The sequence below is a fragment of the Chelmon rostratus genome, chromosome 12 (assembly GCF_017976325.1).
Source record: "Chelmon rostratus isolate fCheRos1 chromosome 12, fCheRos1.pri, whole genome shotgun sequence".
Classification (NCBI taxonomy): domain Eukaryota; kingdom Metazoa; phylum Chordata; class Actinopteri; order Chaetodontiformes; family Chaetodontidae; genus Chelmon; species Chelmon rostratus.
In genome coordinates this window covers 23,495,559-23,518,306 of record NC_055669.1, presented here as the reverse complement: position 1 = coordinate 23,518,306, position 22,748 = coordinate 23,495,559, and the positions used below count along the sequence as shown (strand labels likewise).

General features: G+C 45.1%; 1 protein-coding gene across 7 annotated transcripts in view; it reads left to right on the top strand.

Annotated features, from left to right (window-relative positions):
- LOC121614432 (partitioning defective 3 homolog) overlaps nt 1–22,748 on the top strand; it is a 220,602-nt gene that overhangs the window by 31,547 nt on the left and 166,307 nt on the right. For all 7 annotated transcript variants that reach the window (XM_041948295.1, XM_041948294.1, XM_041948296.1 and 4 more), the window contains exon 2: nt 4,151–4,252. In XM_041948295.1, the coding sequence (XP_041804229.1) occupies nt 4,151–4,252 (102 nt within the window). The remainder of the gene's footprint in view (nt 1–4,150; nt 4,253–22,748) is intronic.

Here is a 22,748-nt window from a genome sequence, read left to right as displayed (position 1 = left end):
CACAATAAATCCAGCCTTTTTATTGTGCTTGGCAACCATTTGGTGCTTTGATTTGAAAAGACTTGTTGAGTTCTAGACTGCTGGTGTGTGTTCTGCAGGGTTGGTTTGTGCATCTGAATTGCAGCGCTGCCTTTTTGTTTGCATGAGAAACCGCAGAAACTGCATACACTGTTATTCTGCAGCCATAAAACAAAACGTCCTCGCCCACCATTGCAGCATTTCTTCATTGTCACTACATTATAGGTGAATTCTTTAACCCTAATTTGCATAACATTGCACAGTTTCTGCCTGCATGCTATCCCACCACGCCTGGAGAAGAAATTAATCTGCATCCCATAGAAAGTGAATAAGAGTGGACGTGTTTTCATGCCACACATCCGCTAATGGATCCCCGCTGTCATGCTGCACATAAAGAAATAACACTGTTTACTAAAAACAATAACCCTATTCTGCATCCTCTTCATATAAAACTGATTTTTTGAATGCACTGATGGTTGCTAACTACCTTTTATTGCTGTAACCAAACAGCCAGAATGTGCACAGTTGTAGAAATCCATTTATATTTAATTAATTTGAAGTTATTGACATGAAGTTAATTCAATTTAGCACAGTCTGCTCTGTGTATTGGATGGCTGATGTACAGTCAGGTCCTTGCATTTGAAAAGAATGATTTTTTTTTTCCCATGTTTGGAATACAAACCCTGTATGATTGCACCCAATCAAGTTAAGTTCAGCTTGATTGTGCTGTAAAACCAGGAAAATGTGATGTAATAACATGGGAGCATACTTTTAATTGTGGGCCCACACCTCTTCATGGACCTCCTCGTTTTATACGGCACTGTTGCAGAGCAGCGAACAGCTCGGGAACGTTTGACCGCTGGGCTTCCCCCACAGCCGACGCGTCGGCCTCGGCCTGCTGCCAGGTCTGTAGGGCCGATGAGGGGCCACAGCCGGCGATGCGGTCTTTGATCTCACTCCAGATCTGTCCTTAGTTTCTATGGAATACTTCAGATAATGACCTGCCAGATTAGCATCATGGGAATTTCAATTAGGCCCAGAGGGAACAGCTGAGAGTCAGAGAGAAGTCAAAGTTTGGATTATTTACTTTTCAAACATCAGAGGAGACAGTAAAGGTGACTGAGTGAAGCGTATGAGTCAGAAAAGTTCATTGGAATTGATTTGAAGTGTGTGTGTGTGTGTGGTTGTGTGTGGTTGTGTGTGTGTGTGTGTCAGTCATACTATAACCTTGTTTACAATGTGACTCGGTCTCCTGTCTTAGTATTTGCCGTGAGCTATTTTTACCAGATGAGCTTGGCCACACACACACACACACACACACACACCCACACACCATCTTACACACTCTGTGATGTGGCCTGTCCCACCCAGTCCCAACAGACACATACTATATGAACTTGTTGTACAGCAGATCACCACACATAATAAGCCCACACAGACGCACATTTCAGCACTATCATAACACCACTTCTTCACATCTATACTGAGAGCAGCCTTTAAAAAGCCTGAGATCTCCAGGGTGTGTGTGTGTGTCCATCCAGATATTTAAGTGCACATGTGACACATGCTGTGCGTGGCGTGTGCTGTAATTACAGTGAAGATATTTTGCTTTTATCTGCTCAGTGTTTGAGGACTTTTTGCTTGTGCATAGAATCAAAACACTTTATAGGGACAAAAGCAGCGCGTGGTGCATCTTTTGTCATTTGTAGCAGAATTTGTCAGTTCCACGAATCAACTCGTTTAGGGTTTGAGGTGTTTGGGAAATGTCTCAATTCATTCAAAACAGAAATCCCAAGTGTGTTTTGGCTCAAATGGATTAAAGGCAGCGATTTGCTCCTGTGCCACAACACCTCCCAGCTTTTGGAGCATGACACGAACATTTGGACATGCTTCCACCCTTTTTTTTTTTTTATGGCTAAACAAACTCTTACACACACACACACACACACAAACACACACACAAACCTGCAGTAATTAGTTTGCATTGCTCTGTTGACAGATGCATATCAGCTGAACGCTGCCTACTTCCTGCATTTTTGTGTGCGATAAGAATTTGACAGCATAGCTTTGATTTCCAGAAGCTCCGCTCCGGAGAGACCGGCTGCTTTATTTATTTATTTGTTTTAAATTTGATTGCATTTGTTGACAAATCATTGTAAAAGTAGTACAGGCAAACATTTGCTGAGCAGCCGTCCCCATCTGAGTCCGAACTGTGTCCCTCTACCTCGTAAAAGTGTGTGGAAATGCGACGCCCTCGTCTCTTCAAAGACGGCGCCTTTGCAGCGAATCTGTGCTTGAGTTCAGATTTTCACCCCGAGCTCCATCAGCTGGAATCCACAGAGTCTCTGTGTCACGCAAAGTGACACAAGCTGTCAGAAGCCGTGACATCTGTCGCGGCAGCGTGACAGTCTGCGTATGAAGCTGGCAGCAAACAACATGGAAAATACCGATCCAACCCTTTTCTTCCCTCTCTTCCTCTTTTTGTTGCGTCCTCTCGTCTTTGTGGCTCTGCTCCACTCGTAATCTTAGATTTCTCGCCGAGGGATTCACACGTTTACAGATCTCATCCTCTTTGTTGTTTACATGGACTTCCTTCAGATCACCTGTCGCTCAAGCAGTGTTTCACACTTTATATTAAGGTGCACATATTCACCATAAACTAGTTGCTTATTAGCATTCATGTAGCATATTGGCTCTTTATAAAGCACTAATTCTGGGTGTTAGGGTTTTTAAAAGTTAGCTTATTAAGATTAAGAACTTCTTTACAATCAATAAGCAGAAAAACCTAAATCGGCTCATCCGTGCCCTCATGGTTGTAGAATAATCTCATGCAGAATAAGGCATTAATAAATGCTTTATAATGACTAATAAAGAGCCAATACACTACTAATATCGAGGCTAATAAGGATCTAGTTAATGGTGAATAGTTAAAATAAAGTGATTGCAGTTTATTTTACTTAACTTTTGTACCCTCTAAAACATGCTCTGAGACTGTGGTCTGAGCAATTCAACCATTAACTCGTGACACAATAAATCAAAGAGCGTGTACGGCGAGGAGCAAGATTTCTTCTTTTAATTCACTGTTTTCCACCCTCCTTAGTAACAGGTTTCTTCCATCCTCTGTTTGTCTCTTTATTCTTTGATCATTTCTGTTCTGTCTCCGTGTCTTTCTCCCAGGGAAGCCTTTAATCTCGTGTTATTTTGCGAGTTAAACACAGCACAAGTGTTATTATCCCTCTGCAGCGAGCCTGGTGCCCTTTGCAGTCTGTGCATGTGTTACAGTGGACTGGAACTGTACAAGTGGGTAATGAGGCTGCAACCCTCGGGGCTGCTGTGCGCGGGTTGAACCCAAACAGTCACATCTTGACTCATAACTCGCCCACATGCTCACACTACCTCTACGCTCCATGAATGTGCACTTGTGCAATTCTGTCCTTATTGCTGCTTGTCATGTTTTATATTTTTGTGCTCGTTTTTTTTTTTGGCACGTCAGGACGAGGTCGAGGTGAATTTTCGCAATTATCTAGCAGCTGTAATTCCCGTCTGTGTTTACTGGACTGAGAAAACCGCTGTCAACCTTTCCTTCAGTTTTTTCCTTGCACTGCTTTGCTTTAATTCCCATCCCTCCTCACCCTCTCCCCCTCCACTTCTGCTAATCTGCTGTGATCTTCGCGTGTCGTTTTAATGTCAAAACATCTGACAAGACATTACGCTCAGTCACACAGTAGCTCTGGCCGGGATTCCCCTCGGCGTCCCGATGACTGCGAGCGTCCCGCTGCAAGAGCCAGCGATGGAAGAAATCGATGTCACGCTGAAATGTCTGTTTGAAGCTTTTACAGGCAGACTTGAATATGATTTAAGATGTTATTTCTAAATCATTTTCTTCCTGCCAGCGCTGCTTTAATAAATTCTGTCATGATTTGGCTTGCCTTTCACAGACTCACTGTTTGGGAGTCTGTGAGTTTTGTGCTTGGTTGCTTTTCAGTCAGACGCTATCAACCGTTTCCATGACTTTCACTTCATATCCAATTTGGATTCATATTAATTGTCTGTGGCAAACTCCTCAGCTGCTGTGGCTCCGAAATGAGAATCTTCACGCCTTTAAATGTCTCTTTCTTCTCTTGTTTTCCAGGACGCCAGCTACTGGCTGCAGGTCCACCGGCTGGAGCACGGCGACGGCGGCATCCTCGACCTGGATGACGTGCTCTGCGACGTGGCCGACGATAAGGACAGGGTGAGTGACTACACGTCGGCAGCTTCTGAATGGTGTTTCTGAGGGTTGTGTGTTAAAGCGAATGCATGCAGTGCATTCTGATGCGTAAGGCACGGGGACTGGGTCCATTATTGATCAGTATTCGTGTGTTCTGGAAAATCATTCGTTGGGTCCATGCCGTTCAGTAGACTTCTGTTTAAAGTGGGTTTCCTGTTGCAGAGACAGAGGAGTTTACCACCTCTTTGTTCACATTAGTAGTAACAAAAAATAGTTCAAGGTTGCTTCAGAGATGCATCAAACTATGTGAGTTTTAGTTGTGAATTTACATTGACAAAAACATGCACATCAGATTTATAAAGCCGCTCGTACGACTGGTTCTGTTCAACAAATCTCAGTTATTGCAGAACTCTGCACACATGCATGAGCCGTATTTCCAGGCAGCCGTAAATGGATGCGAATGCACTCAATCACTTGTTTGCATTTCAATGTTGCACTCGCTCCACCACTCTTTAGATCTATCCGTGACGAGAAGTGGTGCAATTTAACTGATTGTGTCTCACCGGCGAGATTCTCCAACAGCACCGGAGTAGCTGTCATTATGCGCGGCTGAGGCTATTTATAGCACCCACGCCACCAGTTCATTCACCTGTAAACCAGATAAAAGCTGATAAAATTCATCCCTCATGAACAATTTTGATAATAAGTTTACAGCTTTTGAATTTCATGCCACGTAGATCAGAAAAATGACAACACAATCAGTGAAACTGGCGTACAACCTGAACACACAGTGAGTGTTTACTGTGAGACGACATGTCTCACTTTATACTGGAATTATACATTTCTGTAGATTCTGTCCGAAGACTGCGGCTCAGGTAAAATAATACAGCGTTAACTAGAAGTGAAGGACTGAGATGTGGTCTCTGAAGTGCTTTTGTTTTTGCATTACTTTGGAAATTAGTGAGACGTTGCTTTTCTGACTTCAGGCCTTGAACTTGTCAGTGTCAAACAGCTGTCATACTTTCTCACGGTGGGGTTCATCCATGGCCTCAGGTACAGTTTAAGAGGCTCATCCTGACTGCAGGCAGGAGGTCGCAGGTCACAGGTCACGTTCTCTACTCTGGTTAGATATTTCACTCCTTTCCCCGCGGAGACTGAACGGTGTCAAAGTGTGTGTAGCATTTCTGCATCGAGTGAAACAAAAATCAGATGATCGCCGAGAGGGCTGCGTTTCCACCTGAAGGCGGCAGGTCGGATTAGGAGGGACGTTTGCTTTGTTGCTTTATGTCAGAGAACAGGAAGTGGAAGCTGCTCTTCAGTGCCAAAACAACTCAAACATCCCTAAACATTGCTAATAGTTTATAGACTAAACCGTTAGCAGTTACAGAATGACAGGAAAAGTGACTTTCATCATGCTCGTTTCTTTCTGCAGGTTAAAAGAGAAAACCGGTATTATGGAAGGAGAGGGATCCTGTTGGGACTGGTTCTTTGTGAAACAGTAGCACTGGCACGCCACTCCAGTCCTCTCAGCTACACTCTCATTAGATTACAGTAATTATACAGTACCACTGCTATGCAGTTAATTTGACAGTGCCTGATGACAGAAAATCTGAGCAGACGCTGGTTCCTGGTGATTTGGTCCATTAAAGTAAAATTCTGCAGCTGGACAGAGTCTTTGTCACATTTTCAAGGACTTAATGTGAAACATAATTCGAGCAAAACTTGGATTTACGTAAGAATTTCTAGTTGAAGTGTGTGAGATATGCTTCACCTCTGCCTTCTGAGGTAGCGTTGAGCTTGAAGGGTGTGTTATGCTGTTGGTGGCGAACGCAGCCTCGTGTGTCTCGGCCTGCAGGTGCGAGCGTGCATCTGCATGCGTGTCAACGAGTGTCTGTAGGTGTGCACCCCCCTGACGAGCTGTTATCGTGCTATCTGTTCACGTCACTCTCTCCTCTCTGTTCCCCTCACTCCGATGCCCGACGGCCATTTTCCACAGAGAACGTGAACATTTCTAACATGACAACCTTTCAGCCTCGCTCACACAAATCCAAAACCTGTCTCGCTGCTTTGACACCAAACTGACCCCTGGATGATTTGGTCCTCTGCACAGTTTAATCATCAATACTTTTAAAAGAATGAATGAATGTGAAAACAGCCTTCTAGTATCACGCTCTGCAGATCATCATTCTGCACAGATAAACATCCAGTCAAAGCACTTACAGATCATACAGATCATAGAAGCTGAATGAAATGAGCAAATCTTTCTATTTTCAGAGTTTGATCAGTGAAGCTGTGCCACTCATCTAGTTTCATATTGCAGGTGGTTCCATCTTATCGACCTTCTTCACCCAAATCAGAGAACCACAAACATTTGGCCGACATATTAGATCAAAAATACAACTTGTGTTAAGAAAAAGTTCCTAAAGATGAGAAAATGTGCAGGAGATCGTCACTTTTATTCAAACACACACACATTCAGGTGTGCAGGGAAATGACTTGTGTTTTGACTCTGTTAGATCAGGGAATATCTTATCAAAGAACAATAAAAGCCGAGCATCCTTCAGACTTGTGCTGCACTGGATACGTTTCCTCCGCCCGCTGGAGCTCCACAGGATGAAGTCATTAACGGTCGGAGGAAGCGTGGCGTTGGCTTCGTTTCAATCCCATCTTGCTTTGCTCCTTGTTCAGTGATTAAGATCTCATCCTCGTCTGATTATCTTGCCACATTGGGAAGTTATTGTGGAATTGAAATGTAGGCAGAATCTGTGGCAATAAGTTGATTTGGAGTTATGATTCCTGCCATGTAACCAGCAGCCATTCAGGTGACGTACGGTGAAGCGGTGAAGGAACGCAGCACCGAGCTGGTGTGTGTCTGTCAGTGCAGATTAAAATGTACTGGACTTATCGGGTGCTGTATTGATTTTTTTGAAGTAAAAAATAAATGAGAACCGTCAAAAGCAGACAAAGAGGTTCGTCAGCAATGTGAAGTTCTGTTTTGCATTCGTGAAGTCGCTTTTTCCTCGACCGCCTCACTGTTGATTCAAAATGCTCAATGGACTGAATGATCGCTGATACGGTCCAACTAAAGCCAGCGGTGCTTGACGCTCTGCAAAACTGACTGCAGAGGTCTCGATCTGTCACTGCCTGAAGCCCAGAGAGGCATTTTATCCCAACGGAAGGTCTTCGGCGCAGCCTCGGCCAGCGGCGGCGAGGGAGCTGTGGCAGCGGAGCTGACTGATGGGCAGCAAACTGACTCCTCTTTAAATCCCACCGTGGAGCTCAGCACGGAGTGTTTGCAGTCCGCTCGAGCCAGAGGAGCACACAGTGGAAAGTGGGGCTCTGAGCCACAGTTCATGGCCTCTGCTGGCCCACATCCCTGCTCTGTGTGTGTGTGTGTGTGTGTGTGTTTAAGAGTGTGTGAGAGAATCCCAGTGTGAGTTCACTGTTTGTTTCTGCTGAGAAGCACAGCTGTGTGGCTGCCTCTGAGTGTGTGTGTGTGCATGTGGACAGGCATGCGAGCAGCTGTGAAAATGAATCCAGCTTCTGTGTGTGTGTGTGTGTGTGTGTGTGCCTGTAAATGTCCAGAAGTGCGTTTGCTTCCTGACCTCTGACCTCAGCGACATGTCGCTGTTTGGTGATGCTAAGCACAGCTGCTGTTGTGGCACAAATGAAATTAAGCCAGGCTCTTCTGCTATTGTGTCCACCAAAATCAAATGAATGAATGTGATTGGGTTAAAGCAGCTTTTGTCCACGCGGGTGTGTGTTTGTGTGTGTCTGTGTGTGTTGGGAAGCAGAAAGAAACATCAGAGTTGAAGCAACATGAACAGTGTCACTATACAACAACAGAAAAGTGGCTTTAGCAGCTTTGAAATTAATTATTTGTCCTCAAATATCATCCGCAGTCTTGGAAATCTCCTGCAACCTGTAATTATGACCCCATTTCCAAAAGCAAGGCTAAGAAACGGCACCAGAAGCGACTTCCACACATCCTCAGATGCACACGAGCATGTCTGCGAAGTTGATGATTTTACATCAGCTGTTAATCAACAACAAGAGGTCCGTTTTTTTTATGCTTCTATGTGCGCAGTAGACGGATGGAAGCCAGAATCGGATGCTTTTTCACATTAACGGACGTTGCTCGGCCTGAGAGTCGAGGGAGAGATGGAGCTTAAACATGACTGGTGGTCTCCTGGCAGCCGTGACTCATCCCTGCCATTCCACAGGAGCTTTTTAAAGACTGGAAGGAATGGCTGGCCCATCACACAAGGACACTTTTATTAGCTTGCACTGGAGCGAAACACTCAGGCTGCATGTCGCGCTCCTCTCGGGGCCGCAAGCATATACTGTACATTTTTAGTGCTAAGTGTGTGTGTTTTGCCGCCTGCTGCATCTGTTAAAACGGAGTTAAGCGTGTGTCAGTTGCGTGGATACGCTGCGTGTCATCGCGGGCCAGGAAAAGCGGCGGCTCGCCTCCGAATGTTTTTCCAGATGCCATATTTCCATCCGTTCATCTTCCTTCCCTCAGCTTCTTCGTTTCTTTCCTGTCTCTCACACTAAGCGAGCCGGCTGCCTTTCATACATACACTTAACCTTTATTAACCTCGGCCGCGCTCCGGCAGGTGGATCTGCATCAGGTCTGTTGATGGTCATCATGCGGAGGCCATGAGGAAACTTGTCCCTGATTGGCTGACAGGTGTCTGTTAAAATCATGTTAGTTGACAGCTTGAAAATACTTCTGGTCAGCACTTTCCCGAATAAGTGTGTGAGGTATATTATACAGCAGGTAACCATAGCAACAGGCATTCAGCTTTGTGCTGTGGTATGAGCATCGTTCCATTAGGTGTCAGCCAGCATCATACCTGCACAGCGAGACACCTGAGTGGAATACCTGCTCTTTTCTCGCTATCATGGGAAGATGGCTCATGCTCTTATACTGATGTTTAAACCAATGAGAATTTAGTCATGAGGCGCAAGGTGGTTTGATCTGATTGGGCGAGCTGAAACGTCAGATTGAAAGATTTGTGACAACTTTATTGATAGAGAGTCTTAAATTACACATGGTAATGCAGCTTCTGGTCACGACTGAAGATTCACTGATGCACGTTTATTTAACAGATTTAATGCATGAATTGTGTTTGCACATTGGTTTGAGTAAAAAAAATAAGGGTTCTGAGTTCTTCTGGGTCTGTAAGAATCAGTAGAATCAACACCTGCAGGTACGGTTAATGTGGTATTTCAAAGTTTGCAGTAAAAAGTGTTTTTTATCCCTTTGAAAGGCCGATTCTTTATTCTGTGTTGTCTAATGTCCAGGGGTAGTGGGGCCAAGGTTAGTGCTCGCTACTCTCTGGCAAATATGCACACACACTTCCCAGCTCAATTACACACACACACACACACACACACACACACACGTTGACTCACTGAATTTGCCAGAGCACGAACACATTCATGCACACATACACACAACGGCACACACATTTTTGCCATCTTCTGTCATACACTCTGTTCACTCTGACACACACACACACACACACACACACACACAGAGCCAGAAGTACCCTGACATACCCCAGGTGTCCAGTGACAGGCTCGTCCCCACATACACTCCTTCAGCGATGGCCGAGAATGATGACACCTGGACTGTGCCATCGCCACATTCCTCTGTGTGTGTGTGCGTGTGTGTGTGTGCGCGTCGTCAGGGTGTGCCGCACAGCTGCACCCGCCGCCCCTCCATCACTGACAAGTCTGGCCCCGGTCAGCTGGTGCCTGGGTGTGTATGTGACAGACATGCTGAATTTTTAGCTGTGTGTGTGTGTGTGTGTGTGTGTGTGTGTGTGTCTTTGTTAAGACTGATCATATTTGGTTAACTGTTTGTTTGCTGTTACACTTTAAACACTTTGAACACATATAATATTTATCCATATATAAGTTATTTAAGCGAGTCTTCAGGTCACCGTCTATTTCCCATCTGCTTGTTTGCGTCTGTGTTTGTTGTCGACGGGCAGAGAAGACTTATTTATATTCTCAGCTTTGCATTTCTCGTGTTGCGTTTTCTTGTTTGCGTGTGTGTTTACTCTTGATCCAGACGGTATCCTGGTCCGAGCTAAATATAGACGCGTCTCTCAGTGCAGGAGACGGACGGACAGACAGACGGACAGGAGGGGCCACAAGGTTAAATAAACCCAGAGGAGTTTCTTAAAATGATTCCTTCAGTCGTCTGTCTGTCCTGTCACAGACGGACGGGCTGCCAGTCGCATATTTGTGTGTTGAAACGTGGCCAAGAGGCCAAAGTTCTCGAATCTTAAACGTCTGAACGAAAGCGACCACACAGCCAGTCAAACACAGCCTGTCTGAAGTTATTAATGACGATTCAATCCAAAACTATCCGATCAAACAAGAAATTAAAACTCTGCGGGGAGCATTAAATTGAGATTTCACGCACTTTTTATCACGCGAGCTGCAAACATCCGCCAGTATTCGAGTAGCAACAGATGAGGGAGATTTCGTCTTTGCGTCCGTCGCACGTCTGTCCCGTGGAAGGTGGCTGCTGGCTGGAGACTCCCCCAGCACGCACAGGGCGCGAGCTGCCAGGAAATCACTGCAGCACATCATCATCCTCACCCACAGTCTTGAGCCTGTTTCAGCTGACCTCCAGCGTTTACATGCATTGATCTCGTGTCTCTGCGTCGGGCCCATTTGTTGTGTCTGTTGCTGGTATTGATTTTCCGAGCGTGCGTGCAGACACACAGAGATGCTGTGAAACTGAATCTGTTACTGGAGACGCTGACTGATGCTGAATATGGAGATTTTTCTCAGATTTTCAACTATTGCTTTCGGGAAGATAGAGTATTTTGAGTGTGACTATTTCTTTATGTGAAGACAAGACTCTCGCTTCATTTCATCGACCAAGCATGATCATCTGTTGGCTTTCAGATACGAACATAGGCGTCCTTAAACCCATAATTCCTTGTGTTTTGGGGATGCCATCTCCCACTTTGTCTAGATTATGAACAGCACTGCATTTGTCTTGAAACAGAGGAGCCAGAATTGTATTTTCAAGCATCTCGGTGCCTTTATTTGGTGTCACCTGAGCCCGATTGTCATAATTTCACCTGGCGAAACACAGCAAGCTATAGAAGGAAACGCAGCCGCAGCCTCTTTTTAAAGCCTCCTAGAGAGAGAGATAGATACCATAGATAGTGCTGTTGTGAGAAGGATATTGGCCTGGATCAGTGCCTGTGTGGAACTCCTCCAACAGCAACATGGTTGGGATGGATGAGAGGTCAGCCAAAACATGTGCTGGTTAAAGCAGAAGTCGTATCAGCCAGCAGCAGCCGGTGCGTTGGCGCTCGTTCGTCTGTCACGGTGCCTCCATCCTGTTCTTCTATCTGCTGCTGTGGACACAAAGTGCATCACTTCCTGTGCACTTCCTGTTTTGTTTTGTTTTTTTGAACCAGGAAAAGCATTCCAGAGAGCTGCAAAGGGAATGCCGCAGAATATGTGTCCATAAACGGAGTAATTTCCATTCTTGTCTTTCACTGTGACACGAACGAAGGGACGTCTTTCTTTCACCAAACCACACCCGGCCGACCCCCTCCTCCAGATCTTCCTGAGTGTTTGTGATGACCTCATTTATTCCAGGCGAGCCCTCCTCCTCCTCCTCCTCCTCCTCCCCCTCCTCCCATTTCTTCTTCCCTCTCTCCAGCCTCCTAATGAGAACAAGATGACAACTTTATACCAGACTCAGCCTGGGTGACACAGAAACTTCCATCTGAGAGGCAGACAGAGGACGGGACGGTCGAAGATGGACGGACACTGGATGTGCTGCGTGTACATGCACTGTGCATGCGCTGAGTCTCGACCGTGGCTGCGACTACTCATCATTTTCCTTATCTGCAAATCAGAAAAGAGTAAAAACACCCATGACAAATTCCCAGAGAGCACGGTGATGTCTCCAAAACACAGAGATATTCAGTTAATTAAACAGTTAATTGGTCGAATCAGGCCGCTTCTTGATTGGTTGCAGCCTTTATGGAATAAGTCTGGACTTGCCTGGTCAAAGACATGAAAGACACGATTGTGCTTGTCTTTTTTCACTAATTGATTGATGTGAACACCCCCTAACGGGAGCAGTGGAAAGGCAGGCTGTTTGATTGCTCCGGCTCTCGTCTTAACAGGACACACACACAGTCTTTATGGTGTGTTCAGGGGGAAGCAGAGGAGACTATGAGACGACACATAAACAATCCACACAGAGACACAGCGATGCAGGATTTATGTTCTCTGTGAAGGCTTTTATAAAATCTGATTCATCGTTCATTCATATGTGTGCTTATCTTCGCCCTGAAGCACCGCGTGTGTTTGTTCGCACAACAATGGCGTCGTAACGTCTATCAACAAGCCCTCGTATCATTTCTGGAGGGCGCTTGATGAACCAAGACTGTTTTTATTGCTGAGTATCATCAAATCAGCAACATAAACAGTCTTTCAGATGATTAATTATATCCAATCCCCACAAAACATGAGATTGATGACACTTAATTGCCTCACCATCAGTTTTAAGGTGAATATTTTTGTCCGAACAAGCCCTTCCTCTCTCCTTCTTTGTAAATCATTTCAGCCTGTTTGGGGCAGAATTCATTTCTAAAATAGCTGCATGTGTTCAAACACGTGAAGAAATGTTGCAGAAAATATTGACGTGCGTTTCTGCTGCCGTTCGAACGGCCCGGCTCCGCGACCGGCAGCACTCACCCCGCTGATGAGCCTCCCACAGGGCTCATGGGTAAAAAGGACGTGTGACCGTGTCCCTTGTTGGTGCTGGTTGCTGTGACGACTGCATCACAGCAAGAGAATATTCAAACACGCACACATACGGTGCATTCACATTTGACCAAGCAGCACACATAATGAGTTAAGGCTTTAATTTATGGGTCTGTAATTTTCAAATAATTTCCAAAAGAATTTGCTTCTAATTATAGGGAAAGTAGAGATAATGGTCTGAATCTGGACACATAATAACTACCCGCTTGTATATTTGAGGTTTTTAAAAAAAGATTCAGAAAGCAACTGTTGATTTAAAGAGAAAGTTCCTAGAAAAAACTCAATAATCAATATGACTGGAAAAACACAACAGGAGCTTTTGTTGCTCCTGTTTGAAACGTGTTGCTGCATCACATTCAGAATAAGCAGATGTTCACAAAAATGAATGAAGCTGATGAGGTCAAGCAACTTTTTTGGAAACGGTTATTGTATAGTTTAATATACTTGGATTTTTAAAAGCCTTCCTGAATAAAATACTCACATTATACGTCATATGCGCCTGTACGTTTAAGCTCTCCATACTAGCTGCAAGGGATGATACCTTTGTAGAGACACAAGAAAAAGAGGTCGGTGAAGCTAATATGATGCTTTAGTTGTCTGAATTAGCCATAATTTAATTAAACATCACTTTTTTTTTTAATATTTCCTGGACGATGCTTTATACCTTCCCCAGAGGGAAATAGTTTGATGTCACAGTGAAGAACCTGCGCTGGATCCAAGTAAGGACTTGTCTTCAGGACTTGTCTTCAGGACTGTCTTCAGGGCCTGTCCAGCACACTGCTCATAGATCATCTGAGGGGCTGGGAGATTCCTAACACGCGTGATTTTTGGAGCAGCAATTTGAGCTTCCAGCTTTCCCAGTGAGTTTCCGTACAGAGCTGTGATCCTGTATGAAATGATGCTCACCAGAACAGCGTGACTGAACGGTGAGAAGAGCTTCTGCTCAGCATCAGGAAGCAGAGCAGCTGCTGCAACGTGGAACAAAGACAGCAACATGTGCACGAGTGTGTGTGTGTGTGTGTGTGTGTGTGTGTGAAGAAAAGGTGACTTTAGGTACTTAATGTTGGAATGAATCAGTATTACATCAAGTGAGCGCTTTTTCCCTACAAATGGCCCCAAACGACACAACCCTTTACAGGAAACTGTCCAAGAAATTAAAGTCTTGTGTCGGTTTCCAGAAAATCTTTAGAGAATCATGACACCTGTAATTAGTGTTACCCCAAATGTTATTTAAGGTGCTCTGTGGGGTGATTACTCACTGTGGCTTAAGCCGCCTCAGCAATTCACCTTGAGTAATTGTCACCCAGACAAACCCTGAGTCACAATTACTCAGGTGTGTGTGTGTGTGTGTGTGTGTGTGTGTGTGTGTGTGTGTGTGTGTGTGTGTGTGTGTGTGTGTGTGTGTGTGTGTGTGTGTGTGTGTGCCCTCTGCCGCATGTGTTCCTTTGGTTTTGAGTTGTGGCTCCTCTTGCACAACAGCAGCTCCTGTCGGGCCCACATTGACCCACCGTGCCCGTAAACACACAGGTTAGCGGTGAGGTAACCGTCGCAGGCTGTCGTCTCCTTGTGTGGTAACAGGGTGAGGCGTCTTCACTCCCCTGCCTCCCCCCGGCTCTGCACCGGTCAGGGCTCATCGACCAGAGAACCCACAACACCTCTGAGCCTGAGAGCACCTTACATGGACAAGGACGAATGAAGCCTTGTGATGTGAGCGTTCTTATGATCAGGTGGACTTTTAGTCCTGATAGCAGAGCTGGATCGCAGATCCAGGGTAGTTTGCTCTTCAAATCAGTTAATGTTCAGCATATTAATCCTGATACAGCTTCCATATATATTGCTGGTGTTGGTTGGCACCCGGCAAAAAATACCTGGGACATTCTCAGGATAGCAACGCCTCGTTTTTAGCTCAGATCGGTTCCAGTGTCCCGCACCAATATTAGTGCAACGCCGCCTATTAGAAATGCAAGCTCATTTACCACCGGCAGCAGCTTTCAGCATGGCAGCTAAATATGGACGCAGCCAAAATAACGGGGAACTCTTGTAGTTGGGGTGTTAAGCTGAAACGATTGAGCAAAGATTCAACTGATTAAAGATTTAAGTGTTTAAGCCAAGGAAATTCTTGCTTAAGTTCACCTTTTTTGTGCTAATAGCGAACAGTTTTCTTCACACTAAGCTAACGGCTTCTCTAATTTGTTTCTCAGTGATAAAGCAGGTGAAATAGTTTTTCAAAATAAAATACAGAAAAGGACGTTTGGACTTGAGCGATGAAGGAGAGCCTTACAACGACTCATCCAGGATGCAGCAATGATGAGAAGAAAGAGCTGCAGATGATAAAAGTTTTCCTCTGAAAGCCGTTTGTGTTTTTACTCACGGAGCCACAGAGAAGTGGAGGTTCACCGGATTTGTTTTGGCTTCAGGCGTTTTATCTTAATTGTGCCGAGAAAAGTGTCAGAAGGAGACAAAGACGATGTTTGAGGAGTCAACAGGAGTCTCAGGATTACAGCAGCTCGCAGCAGATGTAGTGTGTGTGTGTGTGTGTGTGTGTGTGTGTGTTAATGAGATTAGGGCTCCCCCTCCTCTCCTTGTCTATCTATTATCTTCCCTCTTATCTTTCCTCCATTCATCTCTCCCTCCTCTTCCTCTCCTCCCTCGCTGCATCTGTGATTTTTTTCTTCTTCCTTCTTTTGAGCCTCGCTGCATATTTTGCAGAAAAATGTTGAATCCAGATGTTTTTGTCAAGTCGCCGTGAAGTAATTGGCCGATCCATGCTGCTCTTGACTTGGGCCTAAACAGGATAATTATTTTAAACTTTGATTTTCCGACTCACTTCAGACCATCTGAAATAAATCAATCTGCCAGGTTTTGAGGCTGAAGTCTGCTTTTATGCCTTTGGCTCTGAAATACTCCTCAAATAAAAAGCTTCAACCATCAGGATGCAGAAGAAGATTAAATACGGAGGACTTCTTCTGCCCTCTTGTGGCAGTGTTGTGTCAGTGCATTGTGCTCTGATGCCATTCTCTCTGTCTTTAACTGTGAAAGCACAGTTTATTAATGTTAACTGGAACAACAAAAGGAGCGTTCCCACTTTGTTTTCAGTGTTGTGCTGGTGTTTGACTCAGCAGCCTCCAGAAACCTGCTGACTCCTCCTTCCTGCCCACTCCTGGGTGCTGCAGCAGCTTTAATCAGACAGTTTGACACAGTCCTCAAGTTAATTAGCTGGAAAAGTCTCATCAGCTTTGACTTATTTAGTGTTTATCACTCTTTCAGTTTTCGTTTTGGTCGGAGGAGGGTGCTGCGGGTCAGCCTAGCTCCCCCGGGCTCGGAATCAGAGTCAGGCTGAAGAAAATGGTCGGGTCTTCTGTTTTTGGCAGACTAACTGCTAACTGCAGCTGCTGAACCACAGAGACAAACACAGACAGCGATACTGCAGCGTGTGCTCTCAGCTGATGGGCCTGACCCAGCGGGGGCTGGCGGTTGGTTTGTTTTGCTGGTCAGGCTTTGGTGCTGAGGGTTGGAGCGATGACCAGCGGAGGCCATTCATGCAAAACATCAGCTGAAAACTCTGCGTGGGCGCTCACGACGGCAGCGGCACTTCTGATTCCGCGCCGCGGCTGACCGTGCCGGCCTGATCGAGGCGAATTTTAATTACAGTTGTGTGATTCATTAACGAGCGCTGCCAGGAAGGCGGCTGATGATCTGCTGGTGCATCAGTTTTCAGTGACACAATGAAGTCCAGGTCGGTGGTTCTGGATTAACAGGTTTATAGGACGTTAGTGTTTGTAATGTGCTTGTTTATTTTTTTTTATCTGCTGTTTATAGGAAACATCCATGAAGAGAAACTCTTTCTTCAGGTTCATGCTTTTAGTGTTTCAGCCCCTGAAACCGAGATCCACGTGTTAGTTTGGGCCAAAAAACACTTCTTGTGTGAGCAAAACATGTCCAAGCTTCACTCAGCATCCCTTTTCTTCACACTGAAACTTACAAACTGAACACTGGGAGATACCCTGTATAGAAACTGTGGTGCCTTGCTCACAGGCTTGTCAAAAGCGAGACTTTCGGCCCGGCCGTTCAAGAGATCCGCTCTGGAAAACTGACTTTACTGATTTTAATTCGGAATAATTGTCCCCACTCATCCAAAAGCTGTGTGGAGACATAATGAGAAATAATGAGACTAACACAGTGTCAATTAACTACTCAAACATGCTCTTTCATTCTCCCTGTCTTCTACCCAAAATACACACACACACACACGGCCACAGGGGTTCTCACCACAGTGACTCAGCCAGCCCAGCTGTGGTCTGTGGGAACAGCCTGCACAGGCAGGAAATGGTGTGTGTCTATTTCTGTGCTTGTGTGTGTGTGTGTGTGTGTGTGTGTGTGTGTGTGTGTGTGTGTCACACATCAGCTTGTGTGTGGCGGCGGGTTCACACACCCCCACTCTCACTCTGCCAAAGTGGGTGTTCTGGCTGCATTGTCTCGAAGCTTCAACGCATACGAGACGCCGACACAGATCTCAACCAAACTGCCATCACGAAAGTCAGAATTTAGAGCCGAGCTGAGCCGAGCAGTAAAACAAATTTACTGAATTATCAATGTTATCGATCTCTAAGTTTACTCATATTGTGATTTCCACTAAATTGTCCGAATCCCATGAAAATTAAGTGAGAAGAACAGGAGCCAATTAGGTTGAAGAAGGAGTCTTTGCAGCCAATCAGCTCACAGTCCAGAAGTCCTGAATCTTTTACTCTTCATACCGCAGAAAGTAATTCAAACAAGCATCAGAAGTGAGACAACACAATCAGGGAATACAGTCCAGTGTGTTAAGTTATAGTTATACCTGACAAGATAAATGCGACCATTGAAATACAGATTGAAGGTCATATTGTAGAGCCCTGCTCAGAGCTACAGACTACATCGGTTGCCGTGGTGACCATTTCTAGCACCAAGCTCGACAACTCCTTCTTGAACTGCATTTGACAGTTTCCACTCAAGGTCCACTTACTCGCTTTAGCACTCCTGAAATAAAAATTAAAGATTAAAAAAAACGAAAGGTTTTAAATTACCAGATGGGAACAAGTTCACACCCAGTCGAGGAAATCTAAAAACCTTTTGTTCTGTATTTATTCATGCAGTGTGTCCATGTCATTGTCATTAGGCACTGACTCTTAATAACAGTAATTTTATAAACGCAGTTTTCAGCTGATGGCAGCAGGAAGTCTGCCTCAGTCACTACCTCCTTCCACCAGCAGGGGTCAGTGTGGTTCCAGGTTTAACAAAGCTGAGGCTTCGGTCTTTCACATCGGGGGGGCCATGGGGGCACAGGAAGTTTGTCTCTAAAGCTCTGAGGCCTTACATCATGCTCCCCTGGGTGATTTCTGCACCCACTGGGACTGTAGTTGCTGTTACACGGCTTTAGGAAGGTTTTTAGAGCGTTTGTTAGGGAGGGCAGGAAGGAGGTGATTTTGTGTGTGTGTTTGTGTGTGAGTCTGTGTGTCTTGCTTTGGGGGTGTGTGTATATACATGTACACGACGTGTGTGTGTGTGTGTGTGAGACAGAGTTCAACAGGAGACACACAAGGAGCATAAAACAGCATATGCAATCTCTTTCTTACATTATTAATGAAATGTGATTGTACCACGACTGTACATTTTTATTACCTTGGTTTAAAGATATGCAACATGAGGATATTGAATTTCTAGTTACAGTCTAGCTCATGATTACACTGCATCTCATTGATGCTGCAGTCTCCCCCCTGTTCCAACCTACAGCCCCCATTTTCCCAGTCATTTTACTGGGAAGGTGATGAATTTTAATTCCTACTGCAGGAAGTGGCAGGGATGCAGGCAGGAAGTGGGTGTTAAAGGAATAAACAGGATGTTGTGTTGCGATCAGCACTGTTTGTGCAGTCACTTCCTTCCACTGTCTGTGCTTTGACGGCCTCTGAAGTCATCACAAATAATTAAGAGTCAGAATAAATAAATGAGTTGCTTTCTCTGATCTGCAGGCGCAGATTGTACTTGATTGATCTTCACGTCGTAGCTGCATTTTAGCACAGCAGTAAAAACAGCTTGAGTTGGAGGCGATATGATGAAATCTGTCTGTCGCAGGATGTGATCAGTTCGTGTTGTGATAAAGCTCAAGCGAGGAACCTTTTATTGATAAAATATCATCAGTTTTTGGCTAATCCAGTGACTGAAATACCTGAAAAGTCAGTGTACTGTACTTTATTGTGCTGTCAATCCAGTCCCTCTCACTGATTTATAACATACCCACAATGGTCTAATACAATTTCTGAAAGAGATACTAAAGGAGGGGGCTATATCCATTATTAATGGTGTAGGAAAATCTTTGACATTTGAATTTATATCATCTCAGGGTGTATTTTGTCATATTGCCAACCCTATTTCCTCTAAAAGATAAAAGTAATGAGCCAGAAACAGGCTGAGAGCTGGACAGAGGAGCTGGATGGACTCTTCTCTAACTCCATAATGGTGGCGTGTTAGGAAGCATCCATACTTAAACATATAGTCGGCATGTACAGTGCACACACACAGAGACACATGTTGATGAAGACTTCCTCCAAGCACCCGGCCTTGAAACGAGGAAGAAGCTGCACTCACAACAGACTCTTTGACCCCAGGGAATCGGGATCCAGTCGAATCAACCTCCCTGCTCGCCACGCCGTCGTCTCGCATGTCGGCACTCCATCCTTGTGTTGTGGAGGTGTGTTGTGGTCTGCATACTGTTGGGTTTTCATTCGTGTTCTTCAGCAGTGAAGCGGTCAGACAGCCAATCACCCGCCGGCTGTTAGAGAACAGCTCTGACAGCTTTACTCTGCAAAAATGTCCAGGAATGAACTTCACCATTTCACCGAACATATACTTCTGTGTTCATCAATAAATCTGTGTTTGCCTGTTTCCTGATGTGTTAGCGGGACATGCTGAGCATCTGATCAACCAATAAACAAAACCCAGAAAACATTCGATGCTTTCTTTCGGTTCTTGCTAACTGCCGAGGCCGCCGCTCCGTTCGTTGCTCTGCGCTGCAGAGCTGAAATGATTAGCCAGTCAGACAGTTGATGGTTCTGGCTTCTCTAAAGTGAGGCGTTGTGACTAAAGACGTCACCTGTGTTCACCTTCAGTGATGAGTTGAAGAAGAGTACACATTAATTGATATTACTGATGATCTAAAGACACAAACTAAAAGCTAGATTTCGTTTTGTCGCCCGCTGAGTGATGAAACTTGATGAAATGAGGGTTTTAGCAGTGGGCTTTTCATTCATTCTGCGCTGTTCAGACGAGGGTGTCGTGTCGGCACGGCCTGGATCCCCTGGCGTCTTTTCCCGTGTTTACCGCTGTCAGTGCAACCACAATAGACTTCTCGCACAACGGCGTTCTGCCTGATAGGCAGGTTAAACAGATAGCGACGCTATCTGCAGCCGCAGGTTGAGGGGCTGCAGGATTTGATGGAGTGTCCTGATATCCTGCCATTCATTCATTCATTCATTCACAGGCCTGTGGGGATAAAGGCTAGTACCTCTCGGCTCTCAGCGCATGTTAAATCCATTATGGCTAATCAACAAGTGCCAAGTTGGCGCTGGCCAGTGCGGGGAAGCATACGTGTGTGTGTGTGTGTGTGTGTGTGTGTGTGTGTGTGTGTGTGTGTGTGTGTGTGTGTGTGTGTGTGTGTGTGTGTGTGTGTGTGTGTGTGTGTGTGTGTGTGTCTTCCTCTTCTTGAGATCTCAGGAACTCTGCATGAGTGTTAAATAAGCAGATTGTTGACTTGCAGCCAGCCGCTCTACTTTTCTGTTTTATCAGATCTAAACACAACCTCTGAATCCTCCGAGCAGCAGTTGACCCCCAGTGGCAAGACATCCTGTTATCGTCTGATGTGTGGAGTAAATAAAGGCGAGCGGGATGTAAAGTGTGCGTTAGTGAGTGTGTGTGTGTGAAAGCGGGACGAGTTTAACTCCTCGTTTGTAGTGTGACAGTTCTGCTCTTTTCCACGTTTCTTACAAATCAGATATATTTTATATGGCAGCTGGTCATTTTGCAAACCCGTGCTGTTTTGTTCATTCACTTCCACACAAAACGATTGTAGATCTGGAGTTTTACGTTCTGGATTACATAATTCTAGCAAGTTTCATGAGTCTTTTTAATTGATTTTTGTAATGTGCACAGAAGGGATGGAAGGAAATGACTGCCAGGAACAGCAGAAATATACATTCAGGTTTGTAGAACCGTAGCGCGTGCATTAAAAATGGTCAGCAATAAATGTGACGTGTATATGATCTGTGGTCAAGCACCTAAAACATGCACACGCACTGGTCCGATCCCATGAAATACATGGCCGCCAGCAGAATTTGGCGAGCTTTCGGGCTGCAGTCGTGGAGGAACGGCGCCTGTGTAATTAAAGGAAAAAAAAATAAAAACGCTATTTCCAAAATCTAATTCCGAGACGTCTCTCCAAAAAAAGATGCTCTGGTTTTCTGGCTAACAGATCAAGTCACGTGTGAGAGGAAATCTTTTTGTTATATCTTCACTTAGAAACCGAGTGCTTTGATGGTCCTGCAGCTGAAAGGCCAACTGAAGTTTAATCAACCCCGACGGCGGTCTGTAAGTCTGGACCCGCGTGCCGGACGCTAAACTCCCTACCTGCTCAGTCACTGTTAGCGTCATCCCCAACACACACACACACACACACACACACACACACACACACACACACACACACACACACACAGATTTGAGTTGCCATAACAGAGACACTGATGAAGATGATGCAAAGGCAGATAGGGACACATCCACAGAAGCATTCTCTAACAACTTCGGTCGTCATAACAGAGACACTGATAAATCCAACTCTGATGCAAGCAGACGCACATCTCCTCTCTGCTGCTGCTCCCCCCCAGCAGGGAGGCGCCAACTCGCCATCAAACGCACCCTCCTCACTCCGTATCTAAGGCAGGTAATGTGCGTCTTTAATCACTCTGTGAAAGAGATGAATTGATGGAAGATTTATCCTGTTTTGCAGCATTGTGATTTTTGTCACTTCACTTGAGCCGCTGGCATCCAGTTCACGGTGTTTACTTTAACCTGCTGGGGGGGGAGAGATGGCTGAGATTTATAGCCTCAGGAAAGTCAGACTCGTGTAAATCCACTTACAGGTGTCTCCAGTTTTAACAGGTTTAATTAATAATTTCTCTCATTTGTTATTAATTAATTTACCGAGCTCATTTATCAGGCAGATATGCCACACGTGCGCTGCTTCCAGTTCCCTTAATGTGAGGTTGTGCTGGTTGTCTTTCTTTATGTCTTTGTAAGTAGGAAATTGTGGCATTTTGGACTGCAGGTCAGACAAAAAGCAATTTGAAGACATCCGATCTGACTCTGAGAAACTGCCATGGGCATTTTTTGTCATTTTCTCTGTTTACAGACCAGCGGATTTATAAGATGAATGGAAAAAAAATCATTATGTGCAGCTCCGCTCTAAACCTTTTTTTATGCGCTGTGGATTTCCTTCAAGGTCTCCTTATGCCTGTTCACATAACCAGCGCTTCTTATTTTGGCAGCCAGATGTGGGCAACGCCACAATAAGCCGACACGTCGTTTAGCCGAACCTCTTATTAAAGAACAACTTTCATTTCCTTTGCAAACATAAACGTCACATATGCAGATTGTTCGAGCCGCAGTGATGAGA